The sequence below is a fragment of the Cherax quadricarinatus genome, chromosome 85, assembly GCF_038502225.1.
Source record: "Cherax quadricarinatus isolate ZL_2023a chromosome 85, ASM3850222v1, whole genome shotgun sequence".
NCBI lineage: Eukaryota > Metazoa > Arthropoda > Malacostraca > Decapoda > Parastacidae > Cherax > Cherax quadricarinatus.
This window is the reverse complement of record NC_091376.1, coordinates 9,659,042-9,678,768: the sequence shown is the minus strand read 5'-3', so window position 1 is coordinate 9,678,768 and position 19,727 is coordinate 9,659,042. Positions and strand designations below refer to the sequence as shown.

The 19,727-nt window shown below is 35.8% G+C and overlaps 1 protein-coding gene across 3 annotated transcripts in view; it reads left to right on the top strand.

The window, feature by feature from the left end:
* Window positions 1–19,727, top strand: part of LOC128703154 (A disintegrin and metalloproteinase with thrombospondin motifs 9) — a 1,205,378-nt gene that overhangs the window by 1,079,931 nt on the left and 105,720 nt on the right. For 2 of the 3 annotated variants that reach the window (XM_070103357.1, XM_070103356.1), the window contains exons 17-20: window positions 1,910–2,077; window positions 6,318–6,476; window positions 12,792–13,193; window positions 18,598–19,035. In XM_070103357.1, the coding sequence (XP_069959458.1) occupies window positions 1,910–2,077; window positions 6,318–6,476; window positions 12,792–13,193; window positions 18,598–19,035 (1,167 nt within the window). The remainder of the gene's footprint in view (window positions 1–1,909; window positions 2,078–6,317; window positions 6,477–12,791; window positions 13,194–18,597; window positions 19,036–19,727) is intronic. The other variant, XM_070103358.1, reaches the window with a different exon arrangement.

Sequence of the window (19,727 nt, the reverse complement as noted above, 5' to 3'; positions counted from 1 at the left end):
TTAAATAGTGGTTATTTATATCCTGTATTGTGTGGTGAGTTCTAATACTGATATCTGTAGTAGTGGGAAGTTTGGACAAGTTTATAGCTAAAGCACTTTGGTCATATAGAGTATAGTCACTAATAAACATAATGAAATTGATACATGTATTGTCTATGTGTTGTGCTAGAATGAGCTAAAGTACAGCTAAATATAAACTAAAAATATAAAAATACAAATTAAAAATAGCACCAGACTCTCACTTGTAATTACACGAAGGTCTAATATAATGAATTTGGTGTTGTCTATGTATTGAGCTAGAATGAGCTAAAGTACAACTATAATACAGTTGTTTGCATAACAGTAAATCTTTTATTTTTTTGTGAGAATAAAAATTAAAAATGGAAGGCAAGAGTAATATAAGAGGGGCCTGGAGATGTGACTAATGAACAGAGACAATGCTATTTTAGTGCCAGGAATGTCTGCCTTGTTTATTCTGGACCCTATTTTGAAATTGGCATCTTTTCAAAATTGTGTGAAATTGGCCAAATTGCCAATTTCTGACGACTTTATTGGGTAGTTGATATCGGTAAATGGGTGGTTTCTTGTTCTCAATCAATAGAACAAATAGAGTTCTAGCAAAATAGCTATGAATTTAGTCGACTGGAACACTGGATTTGGCCGAAAATAGGGCTCAAAGTGAGCAAAATCGCTGATGCGTATATATCGCCAAGATCACTAACTTTGCGAGAGCGTAATTTTGTAAGTACTTTTGGTGTCATTACCATCAGGAAAAGATTATCATTTCATAATATTTTTTTTTTTTTTTTTTTTTTTTTTTTTTTGAGATACAGAGTTGAGGATCATTGAGGGGTCTCAACACCATTTGTAACATTTTTAGTATACATGTATTTTTAAATGTTTATACAGTAGTGTACTGTATATTGCAATAAAAAGAATAGAGGAAATCAGCTCTATTATACATTATTTAGGTATGCATACTGGTCAGAAAGCCCATCGTAAGTTCGAGTTATCGGTAAATGAGGATGTCGCTAAGTGAGGAGAGGCTGTACAGTATTTTATTTCCACATAATGCTGTACATAGTTTTACAAAACTGGATGACATTTAATAGTATATGTGGAAAGCCCATGTTTATGCAGAGCATTTAGGGTAAATGCAGTACATATTAGTGCAATACAGTAGTACCTCTGTATTTGTGGGGGATATGTTCCAAGGACCTACCATGGATACTGAAACCATGGATAATACCAAACCCTATATATAAGTCCTGTACATACCTATTATAAAGTCTGATTGATAAATTAGGCACAATAACTGGAGAATTATCACTTTTTCATTTATGGGAAGTACTTCATGCCTTCTCTTAGGCTTTGAAGAACTGCCATCTTCTGTACTTATGCACTTTGGGGCCATTATTATGCAGAATTAAGAGGTATTTCTGTGCCACAGTAAACTGTAAATAACTGAAATCGCAGATACCGAATCATTGGATACGGGGGTTACTGTAGTTGTCTCTAGTGAGTCATCAGACCATCATGCAAAAATAAGTTTTGCATTTTTTCAAAATCTTTTATTATAGAGAAAATGGGTAAAATTATTATACTATTTGCATAAATTTACATTACGTTTTTCATCATGCTAGTAGACTTAGATTGATGTTTATTAACATAAATACCAGCATCTCCATGGGGCAGTGGAAAAGAATTCTTCCTCTGTAAGCCATGCATGTCGTAAGAGGCGACTAAAATGCCGAGAGCAAGGGGCTAGTAACCCTTTCTCATGTATCATTTACTAAATGTAAAAAGAATAAAAACTTTCATATCTTCTTTTCTGAGTCACCCTGCCTTAGTGGGAGATGCCCAGTGAGTTAAAAAAAAAAATACCAAGGTAACTAACTTATTTTTGCAGTGTGAGCTGAGGGGTGAGATTTGCACGAGGCAGCGTAAAGTGGTTGGGTGTGTTTCCAGCCTGGGAATTAGTGTGGAGATGGAGCGTTGTGAAGCCGACCAACTGTATACAAAAAATGACTGTCTTCGTGAAGAGTGTCCATCATGGAGCTACTCTGGCTGGACTTCGGTTAGTATTATAACATGAATCACATCATGCAATGCATACTTTACCAGGACTGGTCACTGGTGAGCATTTTCAAAAATAAGAAAGCAGCTTGACAGAAAATATAAACATTTTTAACATAAAAAAATATATACCTGTCCTTTAATTATGAGAATTTTTTACAATGTTTTGTTTACTATTTTAAAAACTTTACTTATGGTCCATTGAGTATTATGTTTTAATAACTTCCATAGAAATAGTCTCTGACTTTCTTGCGTTATCCTAGGTAATTTACGCTATGATAATTGTACTTATATATACCTGTGTCTAAATAAATCCTAGGAAGTAGGTTGGTAAACAGCAACCACCCAGGGAGGTACTACCATCCTGCCAGGAGAGTGTACAACGAAAAGCCTGTAATTGTTTTACATGATGGTAGGATTGCTGGTGTCTTTTGTCTGTCTCATAAACATGCAAGATTTCAGGTATGTCTTGCTACTTCTACTTGCACTTAGGTCACACTACACGTACATGTTCAAGCATATATATACACACCCCTCTGGGTATTCTATTTTCTTTCTAGTTCTTGTTTGTTTCCTCTTATCTCCATGGGGAAGTGGATCACAATTCTTCCTCCGTAAGCCATGCGTGTTGTAAGAGGTGATTAAAATACCGGGAGCAAGGGGCTAGTAACCCCTTCTCTCGTATAAATTACTAAATTTAAAAGAGAAACTTTTGTTTTTCTTTTTGGGCCATCCTGCCTTGGTGGGATATGGCCGGTTTGTTGAAAGAAAGAAGTCTAAATAAATAACTTGCTTACTTATTACTAATAACTTAATCACTAATTTTCATAGTTTGTAAAAATCTTTGTTTGGGAAAGTCTCAGCAACATCCGATCCTAAAGTGACATTTATTGTGGCAACATTTCGCTCTCCAGGAGCTTTATCAAGCTTGATAAAGCTCCTGGAGAGTGAAACGTTGCCACAATAAATGTCACTTTAGTTGCACTTGTGTCCTTTTACTTTACATATTGTCGGTAATTCTACCAACTTTATTACAACATCCGATCCACTTTATCTAAGGATTACAGAAGAGGCTTTAGTATTCATAATTTCTTAATCTCAAGGTAACCGTGCAAGGAAATAAACTTTGTTTTGTTTGTACTGTCATGTGTTCTATATTAACCCTTTGACTGTCAACCCCAATTCTGAAACTGTTTCCCTGTATTGCAAAATATTCCAAAAAAAAAAAAAATTGTTTTCTTACCAAAATGTTAGGATTAATTTGCTGAATGTTGTAAGCCTAAACAATTTTTTTGCAATAAATACCTACTGAGATACAGAGGCATAAAGTTGGCAGAAAATGAGCCGTGTATGGCAACGAAGGTGTCTTGTATTTTCCAATTTTTTTTTTCCAAGTAACTTATGTGGCCTGAGAGACCAAATTAAGGTGCAATGGACATATATACACTCATTGTATGCAACACAATAATCGCACAAGCATTATTATCATTATATTTTTACAAAACTTGTTTACACAAACCAGCAATACAAAATTTTTTATTACTATTGTTCTTTAATATATATACACATATGTAGTCACTGGACACTTTCCTACAACTGCTGTTAACATCTGGAAGCTTGGTGTTGTGTGTGTGGGGGGGGGGGGAAGACTTCTAAATATGCTGAGTCAGGGAGTGGCTGCTGTCAAAATGACAAATTATACCATCACTCACTACCCTTACTGCCTGTCAACACCCATGGGGTCCCATGCCTTCCTTTCTTCCTTCCTTCTGGTATCTTGGGCATTGCTTTCGGTCACAAACTCCTCAAAAGCATGAAATTCGTCTTCAGAGACACTTCCATCTGTGTTAGTGTTGCGAGTAAGGGGTTTAGAGGAATTTTTATTCCTAGGAAGTTTATAAAGAACTTCAGAATTTGGCCTATTTCAAATATTACCCCTCTCAGGCAACAAGGTATTGGATCAAAAGCTAGTTTAATATATTTTTAGAGTCTAGGGGTTATTTCTACTAGGAAACTCAATCCAATAATATTAAAATCTTATTATGTTTAATTTTAAAGTATTTGAATACAATACTTTGTCTTCTCTTCATACATAATATTATAGCTTAATATTGTATGTGCAATAGTTTTATTTTAAGGAAACTTTATTTTAAGGAAACATTTTTGTATGACTTTTTTTTATTGTTTTATTTTGGTATTTAATTTTTTACTTTACTTTTTATGCTGTTAGTACTGTATTTTATACTGTAAGGTTTATGATAAACACTGTGTACAACACACAGTTGTTCATTTCCCAGAAATTTGGCATAGAAAACAAGGTCGTAAGTCGAATGGTCGTATGTCGAGCAGGTCGTAAGTTGGATGGTAAGTGTACATATAAAGTTCAATCACATGGAAATATCACATTAGCATTGAAGACTAATCTTTAACACTTTACAATTTGAGTCTTCACAAACATCGAAGTCTTTACCTCAACAAGACTGTCTTAAAACCAATTGCATAAATGTACACAATTTAACAACACCTCTGAATTCTGTCATAAGGATGACAGACAGCCAGAATTTGTCTGAAAGACATATATCTAAAGATTACTCAAATGCCCAAGAATATAAATAAATCAATCTTCAGAACAATACTGAATGAACTAGGAGCCAACTCTTAAGTCAAGAAAATTAAAACTGAGTGAATCTAAGGGAGAACAAATATACGATCAGTAGTCAGGGCTAGATCAGGGAGCAGACTGCTTCACTGCCAATCTGTTGACCCGTCATCAGGTTGGATCACATGACCCAAACCTCAGTAAACTAGACTTAAACAAGTGAACAGTTTACCTGATGGTTTCCTAACATTTTGTTTGTTCTATATGCATATAACAAATTCTACCTAACAGTAATAATAACTAAAATCATCGATATCGATAATAACAATAATAGTAATAATAATTCCATGGTATATTTTTATATTGACAGATAATAATATAATGCTGAAAATCTCTGTTTTAGCTATAAATGGAGACTTTCGCGCTATAATATTAAGTGATAGTCACATTCTCAGACAACAGTTAAATATTACAGGATGGCCTATCTCCAAGGTACAACAGTTAGAGCTATCACTGGGGAAGAGAAGAGTCCCAGATTCGCCTGGGAGTCAGATATTTCTTACCACTAGGCATGCTGAACAAGGACTACTGAAATGGCATTCCCACAATGCACCACTGGCTCCCCAATTTTTGTTTTATACTGCACACACTGACCATGGAGATTCAGTCTCTCACATGTGGGCCTACCAGCTTTCTCCCGCTTGATTTGAAGCCCCTAGAATTTACGTGTATTAATACGTCAAAAACATTGGCTCATAAGACGTATATATGGCTGAAACAGTCAAAGGGTTAATGAGGAATGTTGAGTTAAAGATTAAAGATTTTTTATTTTTTATTTCAGATTTTTTATTTCTGACTTTAAATTACAGTATGATTTTATAATTTTAGTTATTTTTTCAATTCATTTACCTTACATGATACTGGAAGTTTACATTATTGTTATAATGCATGTAGTATTGTTGCAATTTTCTGGATCTTGTTCAAATCAAAATCAAAATCAAATTAAATCAAAATTTTTATTTCTTTGTACAGAATACAATGTGTAGTTTACATGTAACAAAATATTGTCAAGCACAAAGACAATCATTAGCATGCATGAGCATTTGTTACAAATTATTTCAGTATGATTCAATGTTTGTTCCGAGATGTTGCCTCCTCTTTGGATTTTTAAGAGCTAAATTGTTGCCCACATAGCTGGAAGCCATGCTTGTAAATAATACTGTAATTTACAGTGTAATTTCAGTGCTGTATTTATTGATATTCTTCAGATACAAAGAGCATGATCTCCATGGGACAGTGGAACAGAATTCTTCCTCTGTAAGCCATGAGTGTTATAAGAGGCAACTAAAATGCCAGGAGAAAGGGACTAGTAACCCCTTTTCCTGTATAAATTACTTTTGTTTTTCTTTTTTGGTCACCCTGCCTTGGTGGGATACAGTTGGTTTGTTGAAAGAGAAGATATGTATTATTCACGGAAATGTGCTACACATTCAAGAGTTGTTCTGTACAGAGCTTGGCAAATGAGAAGTAATCATATTTGATCCAAGGACAAAGACAATAACTACAGTTCACTAGTGTAAAGGCATCTGCCCTTGAAGACTTTATGGAATATATGTCAAGACTCGTATGTTTTTTTGTGCAGTGCGCATGCAAAGGGGAAGAGACTGTGAGTGTGCAGAAGCGTCTGTTCTCGTGCACTCTGCGGGACCGGGCCTTGCCAGCCTGGGAATGTCCAGAGCTTGATAAACCCGTAGAGGTGCGCAACTGCTCTTGTTGGCATGCTGAGGAATGGAGCTCCTGGGTGAGTTTGATTTGACAGTATTCCTAAGTAATACTCAGTTACTGATACATGTTATATGAAGCATTGTGTGACAGAAAAGAATGTGTTCCAAGTACAAACACTAGAAAAATGCAAGCGTAAAGGAGATTGGAGTTATGAAACTCAAGTTGCCATGCTTTGTTATGGGGCCCTGAGTCCAACTTACAGATGCAGAAGACGTTAACTACACATTCTCACAAACAAATGAAACATTAAGGAATCAATTCACTTACTATCTCAAATTTTGACAGCGATGGCATTTATTCTTGTCTCATATAGCTCAAATTCCTCAGATCACAAACCCATTATTAATCTCAAGGCATCCCCCCTTACCCTTTATAATCCCTATGGTGGCAGGTTATTTTTCATCTATAAGGTAGTTTAATGGATGTTGGTATATGTACAATGTTTTATTATCTGATACAGATGTACATCAGTAATTATTCTTTATCATCATTACTTTTTAAGTACACATTTTTTCTTGTTCTTAAGTATTTTACTTCTTGGGACAATGGAATTTTTTTTACTTAGCTGTTCATTTCTTGTCTAATATCATTCAAAAAATTACTATAAAAATTATCATTTTTTAATAATTAAAACCTGTGAATTGATAGAAAAGAAAAGCTCACTTCCAGTGTGCTATCATCACCCCTTCAGTACAGGCAATGATGGTTCTTCCTGACCCACTCAGAAAGATGTTGCAAAAAAAAAATGTTTTTTGATTTTCATTATTGTATTATTCATTACATTATTACCTCTACTATAAAAATCAACATTTCTTGACATTTAAAATCCACAAATTCATAAGAAGAAATCTCACCTCTGGCAAACTATATCACCTCCTGCCAGTACAGGCAAAGATAGGCTACTCCCTGGATAATTCCTGGATCTATTCTTGGATAGAGCTTCACAAGAGCTCTATCCAGAGTAAAATGTCATAAGAAAGGTTTGCTCTGCAACATATGTCTTTCTACTTTATTTTAAATCATGGATAGATAGATATTACTTTATAAATTGATGAATTGTTGGCAAAATTGCAAGTAAAATGTTCTAGGATAGAATATACATACAATGGACTATATTTTACAATATTGTGAAAGTAACATTCTCATAAGGAGTACTGGGGTTTGATCCAGCAATCTGTGTAACACAAGTGTGTTGCTCTTTCCACTCATAGCAGACTGGTTCAAAATCTTCTCAACAGTTGTGATGTGATGAAAATGATTTTGAAAACTGACAAGATAAAGAATGAAATAATTGTGCAATAATGATTCCCAGCTGTTGCACATCTGTCTCTTTCTTCTCAATATTTGTTCTCTAAAGGACTTGGCTGAGATGATTTTTAATGTTCATTACAGAGTAGCACCATTATCAGTCTCATGTTGGAGGGGGCAGGAGATTGTTGTCTAGTACTCCTTACCATTGTTCAGTAAAGGATCTGGTTATGGCAAGTTTTAACACTCATAGCTGATTAACCCTTAAACGGTCCAAACGTATATATACGTTTTTTCAACATCTGAAAGTATGTAAAAAATTGTAGATCTTCTTTTTTGTTTTACATTTGAAAACGTGTAAAAAACTTTTATCTACATTTTTTTTTTGTTATATTTGAAAATATGTAACAAAAAGTAGATCTACTTTTGTAGCACTACGAATTTGAACATCGATCTGTTTGGACCGTTTAATGGTTAACAACAGCAGCATTCTCACATGAGAGGATTGCGAGATCAGTCCCTAGTACTTGTTACTGTTGTTCATTTGATATGAATTTCTGTGCTCATAGCCTAATAGCAACAGTAAAAAAATTGTGAGATAAGTACAGTGGACCCCTGGTTTACAATATTATTTCATTCCAGAAGTATGTTCAGGTGCCAGTACTGACCGAATTTGTTCCCATAAGGAATATTGTGAATTAGATTAGTCCATTTCAGACCCCCAAACATACACATACGAATGCACTTACATAAATACACTTACATAATTGGTCGCATTGGGAGCTGATCGTAAACCGGGGGTCCACTGTACCTAATATTCCTGGTCAGAATAGTTAAATCTCATTTTATATAGATGAGCCTTGGACATATGAGCAATACAGTGGTACTTTGACTTATGAGTGCCCCAACTTGCAAGTTTTCCGAGTTACGAGCCGTCGCTCTGTTGATTTTTTGCTTTGAGTTGCGAGCCAAAATCCGAGTTACGAGCGAAAAGAAAAATCATTGAAAATGACACTTGACAAGGACCCCAGCCTAAATGGTACAATGAAAGGTGGTTTTGTACTTATAAAACAATGCTAGTGTGATGTTCTCACTGGAGGTAATCATGTAATTATCTTTAGTTATTCTACAAAAAAATAAAGTTAGTAAGTTTTTGACATTTGCAAAATATCTTGCTCTTTACTCCCACACAAATCCCAAAATATTTGGAATATTTTCAATATTCCACATGCCAATTGTAGAACAATCATTTTTCTTATGATTCCTGTCAATATTATTACATTTACTTCAATAATAAATGGTGGGCTTCAGGAAATAAGTCAATAACTTACATTTGAGATTTTCATATACAGTGGACCCCCGGTTAACGATATTTTTTCACTCCAGAAGTATGTTCAGGTGCCAGTACTGACCGAATTTATTCCCATAAGGAATATTGTGAAGTAGATTAGTCCATTTCAGACCCCCAAACATACATGTACAAATGCACTTACACAAATACACTTACATAATTGGTCGCATTCGGAGGTAATCGTTATGCGGGGGTCCACTGTATATTACTACACTAGTGAATTAGTGCAGTTAGCCTCTCTAAAACTCCATTTTCTCTTGCCCAGAACCAAAGAACACATTATAGGAAGGAGCAGTAATAATTTTATGTGCTTAGACTGGTCCTGGACACTCGCCATATTATGGCCTATTTTATTCATTCTAGAGTATATATCATGTTTCTGTGTTACTTATAGTATTTATTGTGTCATATTAGATCAATTCTGATAGATAAATAAGCCATAGAGTTTATAATAGCTTTATACATGTATTGAGGTATTTTCTCCTGCCCCTGGGATATTTTTTTGGGGGGCTGGAACAGATTAATGGCATTTCAGTTAATTTCAGTTAGGAAAATTGGTTTGATATACGAGCAAATTGAGTTATGAGCTCAGCCATGGAACGAATTCAGCTCGTAAGTCAAGGTACCACTGTACACAAATAACCTGCACATAGGAGAGAGGAGCTTACAACGATGTTTCAGTCCAACTTGGGTCATTTACAAAGTCACACTTATGCAACACTTCCTATGAAAAATTATTTTAGATCCATATTGTTCCTTCACTAATCATTGTTCATTATACAGCTTGGCAGGGAAGATTTTTAATGGCTGTAGCCAAATGGCAGTGGTAACAATCTGTGAAAATAGAAACATCCTTTCAAGTCTAAGATCTCTGTTGTTCTTGAGTAGTACAACTTCATTTCCACCTCTCACAGTGTCACATGGTATTTTCATGGATATGGCATTTTGCTCATCAAGAATGGATGTGTCCTGTCTTGGGTCTCTGTCAGATGATTACCTATTATGTGGTTAAGCTTCAACTAATCTACAACAGCTGAGTTTTAACTTCATTTAAAAACAAACAACATGAGATCACCACAGTAATGACCTGTCCTAGATAGATTTCATCCATTATTATTGCTGTTTCCATGCTTACTCATATGTCTGTTTTGAGATTATTTCCCCATTTCTTAATTTGCTTGCCTTATTGCTGATATCTGCATTTGTGTATAGAACTTTGTGCATAGAGCCTTGCAATAAGGGTTCTGATCTGTCTGTACTTCCCTTACCACTTTATTTTTCTTGTAAAATATACAACTTTGCTTACTTTTCCTCTGACCTACATTAGGAGGTTAATGTGTGGTCCAGTCTTCAAGGTTCCATTTTATTTTTATCTTTTTTTTTTTCTTTGTCTATTACCTCCCATTCTTGGCATCTTGCCCCTTTCCTTTTACCATCGTACCTTCTCTTTTCTAGTGTGCTCTCATTTGTCTTAAGTGCTCATATCCTTCTCTGTTTAGATTTTCATTTTCCTGCTCGCCTCCCTGAGGGGAGCTGTCCTGACCAGTGTACCTTTCCATATTGTTTTGCTCGGTAATACTTGATAAAAATTACACATTTTTTATTTCTTATTTTCCTATTCTATATCATTCATCTATATCTCTTTCTCTGCTTTCTCTTTTACCACTTCCTCAGTTATATTCAACACTTTCATTTCCTATATTCCCAGCTGCTTCTGCCTTCTTAGATTTATTATCATCATATTCTTGGGGAAGCACCAAACCTGTGTGGGTCATACAGCACCAGGAGAATGAGAGGTAATGAGGTTTGAGCCAGGGAAGGACAAGACAATTCAATTTCCTTCACTTGCATCAGGGCACCTCTCTTGAGTAATATCTAGTGAGAACTTATTGCTGATGTTTGTATTCCGTGTGGGATATCCCAATAAGGTTTCAGTATTCTCAGGAATGTCTCACTGTTTTTATTCTTTTTCCCATTAGTTATGACCATCCTGCTTTGGAACTCTTTAGTCTTTCAGGTATAGTGTGTTCTTCCTGATGGGTCTGATCTCTTATTTGTTCCTGGTCCTTCCTTTCCCATACCTTCCCTTATCATCCCTTACATTCCTGTGCCTTCCTTTTTTCTTACTCTTAGGCAATCCATTCATTCCTGGGCCCCACCATATTCCTCATGTGGTTCTTTGCATGTCTTAAGATCTCCCTTTAATATATTTTGTTTTCATTTTCTTCTATGGTTTCTCTAAATATACATCTGATTGTTTCCATTATCTTTTCATTTTTGGGCATTTCTATAAATGTCTTGTCTTCTCATCTAGTTGTGTTTTCCATTGGTTCATCTTTAGCCACATTTGTTGTTTCTGTGACTCACTTTCTGGATTGTACATTTCCTTGTTGGTTGGTTTATTAGGTTTAAAGTCCATTAACTCTATGAGGGTTATGAAGGCTGTGTGTCACTTGTAGACCACCACTCAAGAATACTTTAAGCTATGATACAGGGATTAAATTAGACTCTTAAGAGTATATACATACTGAGGTCTACACTTCTGCCATGCATATATAAGCTGCTGCTTTCATTATATACATATCAAAAGAGATATATTCCTCAGAGTTTATGTAAAGTGTCTCCTTTTTCCAGCTACTGATATACCAGGTCCCCTGTTCCTGCCTCTTTTCCCAGATTGCTTTGTATAGGATATTCACTTCCTATGCTGATACCTTCAAAACGAGACTCCTATTGACTCACAAAATCGTAATAATGCGATTGCAAACAAACAATGGTATGGGTGGGGTTAGAACCCATGACGAGTGAGTCATAAAACTCCTGGAGTTTTATGACTCCCACTTGCCATGGGTTCTAGCCCTACCTATACTGTGGTTTGGTTAGACTCCTATTGCAATCTCATTGCTGTATGCCTTAGTGCACAATGCATTAGGTTTTATTGTACATCAGTGGACCTAGGAGCAAATAATTGCCTCTGCCACCACCAATTACAGTTAGACTGACTGCTGACTCAGTTCAGTGTTGTATCTATGTATATTGTACATTAACTCCATCTAAACATGTATGTATTTAACATTCTCATCAACAATGTAACAACATTATTTATAGTAGTGTACAGATTAGTTAACAAATCCCTGACTACCATAAAAAAACTTTTCTGTTACTAATTATATTTATTCCCTTGTCACTATTACCATGCATAATATGTTTTAAACTAACATTATATTCTACATGACTAATGATAATTTTCATACTCTAATCATTTATCAGATTTTATAATCGTTATACAGTCAGGCAACATAAGTGCCAGGCATAAGAATATAGAAGGCTGAGAGTAAATGCTTTAATGGTCAGTATAATACTTCTACCTATCTTTCCATTTGTTTATAAATAATTTATTTGCATGTAGTCATATGCTCCAAGTGCTCTACTTGACATTTCATACTGAAATTAAAATATGCATATCCCTCTCGTGATGTGACCATTGAAAGGTTAATGGTCACATGTAACATAGTCATCCATAATTTGTTAATAACTTTACCAGGCAGGCCACTATACTTACTGGCCTGCTTAGGCAATAAGTATAGTGGCCTGCCTGGTAAAGGGTTTTAATACCATAAGCTTTCATTTCACTGACAACTCCAGTTTGAGATTGCTACTGTTATAGTGACATCCTTTCTATATGAAGGTGTTTGTTGAGGCAGTGTCAGTGATAAGTTTGGATTTCTCTAGTGTGACTTGGAGAGCCATGGCGGCATCGCTGCTGTTGGGGGCAGCTTGCAGGCAGAGAGAAAAACAAGCGACGAGAGAGTCAGTGTGAAAGGTGGAGAAGGAGAAGGAGATGAAAACAGCTTGCGTATCTGTGGGACGGGAGTGAAGCGACGACACGTCTACTGTGGCGCGCCAGCAGACAATCTCCCTCCCAGTGACTGTGATGCCAAAACCAAGCCTCCTGAAACTACTTCCTGCCACATCCCATGCCCATCTACAACCACAACTACCACAACTACCACAACTCCTCCTCCACCCATCCCAATCACCACTGAAACTCACCCTACTTCATCTACATTAACATCTTCCAACTCTTCTTCTGTTACGTCCTCTCATGCTGATAACTCCTCTCCACTGATCAAGGTAATGTCCAGCTTCTAGCTTTCTGTTTTCTAATGATGTGAGCTGGGAATTTAGGCTTGAATTAACATGCATGAAGTCCTAATGTAATTACAGCCTCTCCTCACTTAACAATGGAGTTCCAATCCTAAGACCAGGTCAGTAAACGAATTCATTGCTAAGTGAGGAGCATACTATAATGGTAATGGGTTTGTGTCGGCTATCTTTGATATTGTTTTAATGTCACCATTGCACCATTTATAACATTTCTGGTATATTTTTAAATGTTTATACAGTAGTGTACTGTATATTGTAATAAACAGAATAGGGAAAATTAGCTCTAATATACATTATTTAGGCATGCATACTAGTCAGAGAACCCATCCTAAGTCCGAGGCATAGGTAAACGAGTACATCACTAAGTGAGTAGAGGCTGTACTTACAAGTACATAGTGCATGCTGTCTGTGATGAAACATCAGACTAATATTAAACACCTACAGTTTTAACAACTGATCTAATTCAGTTACAGTATATTAAATCCAACATGAATCATACATGTTCCTACATGCCATGGCAAGAAGACGTCACTTGTGTACACTTCAAAACAACCACTTTAAAGGAGGGGTTTGGGATATTGGCAGTTTGAAGGGATATATTGTGTATTTTTTATATGTATATATTTCTATGTATATATTTTTATATAGCCGGACTTGAGTCCTGGAAATGGGAAGTACAATGCCTGCACTCTAAAGGAGGGGTTTGGGATATTGGCAGTTTGGAAGGATATGTTGTGTATCTTTATAGGTATGTGCTTCTAAGCTGTTGTGTTCTGAGCACCTCTGCAAAAACAGTGATTATGTGTGAGTGAGGTGAAAGTGTTGAATGATGATGAAAGTATTTTCTTTTTAGGGATTTTCTTTCTTTTTGGGTCACCCTGCCTCGGTGGGAGACGGCCGACTTGTTGGAAAAAAAAAATCATAATACAGTGTATTGATACTGGCCACCTGTACTGTGCACCAGTGGCAGACCTACATTTTTGGGGCCTTGAAGCTTGAACTGTTATGGGGCCCCTTTGCAACTCCTCCTCATTTAGTAGATAAAAAATTTTAAGCAATGTGGACTGAAGTCACTTCTGGGGCCCCTCTGGGATTAGGGGCCCTGAAGCTTAAGTTTTATTACTTTCATGGTAGATCCGTTCCTGCTGTCCATTGTATGTAGCCTGTTTTAGCTTACATTGTATTAGGACTGATCAAACCAGTTGTGGCAAACTCATTTACTTTTATTGTATTTTGAACTGTACACATGCATCCTTTAACACAGTTTGTTGGTATTATCATACCATTAACAATGATGCCATGGCAGTATTATATTTTGGTGTAGTCTTTCTTACGTGGAAATTATGACATCTGATCGGAAATTTTCTCCATGGCCCGTATATGTACGTATATGTATAATAACTCACAAAAATCATTGCACAGTTGTAAACAATTCCTGGATTGGACAGGATTCAAACTAAATGATTTGGCTGGCATGGTGTGGTGGTGCTTAGAGCACTGGCCTCTAATTTTATGACTAGTTTGCCATGGGTTCAGATCATGTGTGTTCCTTGAGTTATTTTTAATGCAGCAGCTCTCTCTTACCAAGGTAGGTTCTTTGATATTAAGTGTACTTGTAGAACAGTATTTACAGTATGTTTAGGGAGTGTTCTTTGATATTAGTGTACTTGTGGAGTAGTGATTAGGCAGTGCTCTTTGATGCTGCCTGTGTAGAGCAATAATTACATCATTATGGGGGGGTATGGTGGTTATTGTCACAGGGTGTGCATTGTGCTACTGTGGGGTAGCACAGTGGGATGTGCAGTGCTGTCTCAGAACAACTACCACAATGTTTCATAACAGGGGACAGAAAAATTAGTTTTCCTTTATGATCGATTGATATATTATTGAGTGAGTTTAACATTTATGATGAATTTGCCATCTTTCAAGGGTGTGCAGTGATCTCCTAGCAGACCCAGAATATACACCCATGGTAAAATCCTAATACATGTATTGGCATTTTATTACTGCAGTCGCTTTACTGATAGTTTAATCACAGTAAAATACCAACATTTGCTTAGATAGAAGAATATATTATGGTTATTTGTTGGTGTCTGTTACTGAGGTGGAACTTGATAGTGTAGGGTGAGTGACTTATGAGCCCATAGTTAGATTAGGTTAGGTTAGGTAAGATTTGTCAAGAAATAGGACAAATGTTTCCTGGTGCAGGTCTTAATCAAATGATGACCCACCACTGGAGCTTTTGGTCATCTGATTGAGGTCTTCTGCTGGCTAACTGATCTACCCTTTAAAAATCTGTTGTATGGAGTTATTATTGATTTAGTCTGAATGGAAAGTTGTTGTGGCCATTTGTATCTAATAAACAGTCCTAGAGGAATTTTGTTTTTTAAATATTGTGTAAACTGTGCTCAGTATTGTTGTTAGTTGATGCCACATTCCCAAAATTATAATAGACAAATTTCATTTGACTCTCCCAACCAATAGAATAGGCTTTTGTCAGTGGCCTATTAGTTGGATGAGGAAGAGGATAATGATGATGATGATGATAATAACAGCAATAATAAAATAGAGTAATAATAATAACAAATCTTTATTTCTACAAGTACGTGATACAACTAATATAGACCATAGCTGACTTCATTGACGTGCTATACAGAAAGCCCCATGTTATGCAGAGAATTTCAGGCAATTAGGCTAATTTTGTCCCCCAGGATGTCACCCACAACAGTTGACCCAGGTACCTACTTACTGCTAGGCAAATAGAAGCAACAACTGTAAGGAAACATGCCCAACATTTACCTCTTGGTGGGGATTATTCTGGAACCTTCAGTGTGTGACCTGAAGTTGAATAGGAATGACAAAAACAGTTTCAAAATGACTAATGAATAGGAATGGCAGCATCTCTGCTGTGGCATAGATTACACCATTTTATCATATAATATTCAAAAGGTACAAAACTCCACATGGATATACAAGTGTTCCTTGACTTACAGTGGTTCTACTTACAATATTTTGACTTTACGATGGAAATGAAAATTGAGATAATTACCCAGCATGAAGATGGCAACTCCCTAACTTGTATTTATTTATTTACTTTTTAGTACAGTACTGGTATTTAGTTAGTGATTATTTATTTACTTATTCAGTGACAGTAGTTATTTATTTACTTACAGCCTCTCCTCACTTTAGACAGAGTTCTGTTCCTAAGACCACGTCGTTAAATAAATTCATCACTAAGTGAGGAACATACTATAATGGTAGTGGGTTTGTGGCAGCCATCTTTGATATTGTTTTAATGTCACCTTTGCACCATTTATAACATTTCTGGTATATTTTTAAATGTATACTGAAATAAACAGAATAGAGGAAATCAGCTCTAATATACATTATTTAGGTATAAATACTGGTCAGAGAGCCGGTCATAAGTCCGAGGTGTCGGTAAATGAGTACGTTGCTAAGTGAGGAGAGGCTGTATTTATTTAGCATATCATATTCATATTCAACTTATGATGGGTTTGTTGGAGCATAACCCCATCGTAGGTCGAGGAGCACCTGTATAGTCTATGTCTAATTCTTAAGTGATCTTTAAGCAATAGGATTATTTTGCCTGAATTACATTACATACTAGTGGCTTTCTTTTGTGCTTATCACTGTTTTATTACATGTAAGCTATATTATTTTTATACATTGCCACATAAAGAAATAGGAAATTTTAATTTGAAATCAGAAGCTAAGTACTGTTTTTCTGGCCTCATATTGAGCCTCTCTTCAGCAGACTAGAAAGTGCTCCAAGGATAAAACTCATATATAAAGGAAGACCCCATAACCAAAGTCACATGATACCTACAAGTCAGGTGTAGGATCAAGTAACTTTAGGGCAAGGGTAATTATAGCATCAGGATTTCACTTGCCTTTTGAGATATTAAAATTGGGTTGTAATGTAATCATAGAAAACACAGGTGTTTTGCATTTATATATGAAATTTGTTCCATATGTTGTGGAAGTGATTCCCAGTTACCATTAATATTAGTGTTGTCATTGGTTTTAACATATTATTTATACAAAAAGTACAATACAATTTTTATTTCTTTGCAAGTTTACAATGGGTTTCTGTAGTTACAATAATATTATTATATTTAAAACTGCCAAACCTTAATGTAGTGGAAAACTGCTGAACTGGCTTGTGCATATATAACAAATATTTTTTTTTTCAGTTGCTGTAGTGCTTAATTTTTTTCCTTTTTGTTGTATGTATGATAGATATTTCATATACACTAAGTACAGCAAGTGTAGCATATTTTTAAAACAAATTTCAAGCAATTTTCTATTTTGATTGGGTAATGTGCAAATTTTTCTGATGCATAAGATTTTCATGTTATTGTTACTACACGTGCTTTTCAGTACAGAGTTATATGAATACATTAGGGAAATGTTAAAAGCAGGTGGGGATATAGTTTTGGAGTGGTTGGTGCAATTATTTAATAAATGTATGGAAGAGGGTAAGGTACCTAGGGATTGGCAGAGAGCATGCATAGTTCCTTTGTATACAAAGGGGATAAAAGAGAGTGCAGTCTGTTGAGTGCCCAATTTATGAAAAAAAAAACATTACTGAAAACTTATTGAAAAATCAATGTTCATTTTGCAGAAACTGTTTTCCCCATGAGAAACAATGTGGTCAGGAGTCCTAATATTCAGTATTTAATTTCACTTAATTTTATCTTGAAAGAATTTCTACCTATTCTTTTACCTTAATATATATTTTCATTCACACATGATGTATAACAAAACAGTATGTCTGCAATATGTTCATATTAGCTAAACAATAAGATAATATAAGTAAAAATTTAACAATAAATTAGGTACAGTATTTATCCTGACTGATGCTCTTGTCTTCCTCTTTGGAAGCGATGTTTTTGCATAATTTAAGTTTTATGAGTAGTCCCTGTTGTTGGACGTGCTAGTCACCTGTTGGTATGTAATTCAAATTCAAATGTCATTGTCATAAATGTGAGACATAAGTTAGAATGTTGGAAGTCAGGGCTCTATTGCATGAGTGTGTTTGTGTGTTCTCTCCTATATGTGGTTGCAGTGGTCATGTTAGAGCTCCTGGCTCTGCATGCACATACAGTGCATATTGTGTGTGTGTGTGTGTGTGTGTGTGTGTGTGTGTGTGTGTGTGTGTGTGTGTGTGTGTGTGTGCGTATGTGTGTGCGTATGTGTGTGTGCATGCATGTGCATGCATGTGCACACATGGACACATGCATAAACACATACATATCTGGGTGTGTGTGTGTGTGTACTTTGTATATCTATGATGGGTGCTAAACTTTATTAAATTTTTGTATTTGCCATCAACAACTTGCTCCTTTAGAGTAAGAGTGGGAGGCAGCAGAGCCAGCACAACACTCTGGGTGCTCCCTACCATAACCACAAGAGTGACGGAGACATATATAGCAGTGGGTTAACATCTTGGAAACAGTCCCATCAGCATAGAGACTGGCCAGGAGAGCCATGGATTCAAGGAGGAAACTTTGGAATGAACCCAGGGCAAGAAACGAATGAGATCCCTAATGCTCTCCCAAGCAGCCTAGACGAGAAGGAGAGAAACAGCCGAAATGATTTCTCCAATGTCCGGTCGGATGCCACAAGTCACCATGACGATTACGTTAGAGAGAGAAATAAGAACTCTCTCCACTGGGATGAACACAGCAGTGAAGAAGAGAGTAACAGTGTAGTGCAAGATTATGATCCACTGGTCATTGATAATGACAGCTACAACACTAACTGGCAAACTGGTGGATGGAGTACGGTAAGGATTACAGATTTTGATCACTGCAAAGTGTAGTCATTGTAAATAACAGTAATGTTTTCTAAATTTGACTAAACTTTTTCCATAATTATAAACTTTTGAATACAAGGCTAATTTATATTTTGTGTATAATTCTCTACATTACTTGTAATTACAGTACCTATTTTATTTATTGAAAAAGAACTATATTCATGGCATCTTGGTTTTCATGAATATTTTGTTGTACATGTATACGTTTCAGTAATTGTAATTTAAGCAATCTTCTCTTGGATATCATTCATGCTGTCTATCACTAGTTGTGAAAAAATATTTTTGAGTATCTTTTATGTGCCTTTTTTTTTTTTATTTAGAATTGTGGCTACTTGTTCTTCATGTTCAGCAAATCTTGTGTGTCCATTTCCTTTTTTTTTTTTTTTTCTTTTTTTTTTTTTTACCTCATTGGCCATCTCCTCCCAAGGCAGGGATATTTCTGTTTTCCTTATGTCCTCTGTCCCTGTTCAGCTAGCAGTATCAGTAAATAAATACCAGGGTATTAACAGAGTTCACTCTTGTGGGTTGCTTCCCAGAGAGTTTCAAACTCTTGGCTTTAGAAGTCTTGATAAGCCTAGGGCTTCCTTTACACAATACCAAACATTGTTTACCTGTATTATGCAATAAGATGACAGTAAACAGGTGATACCACAATATGCAAA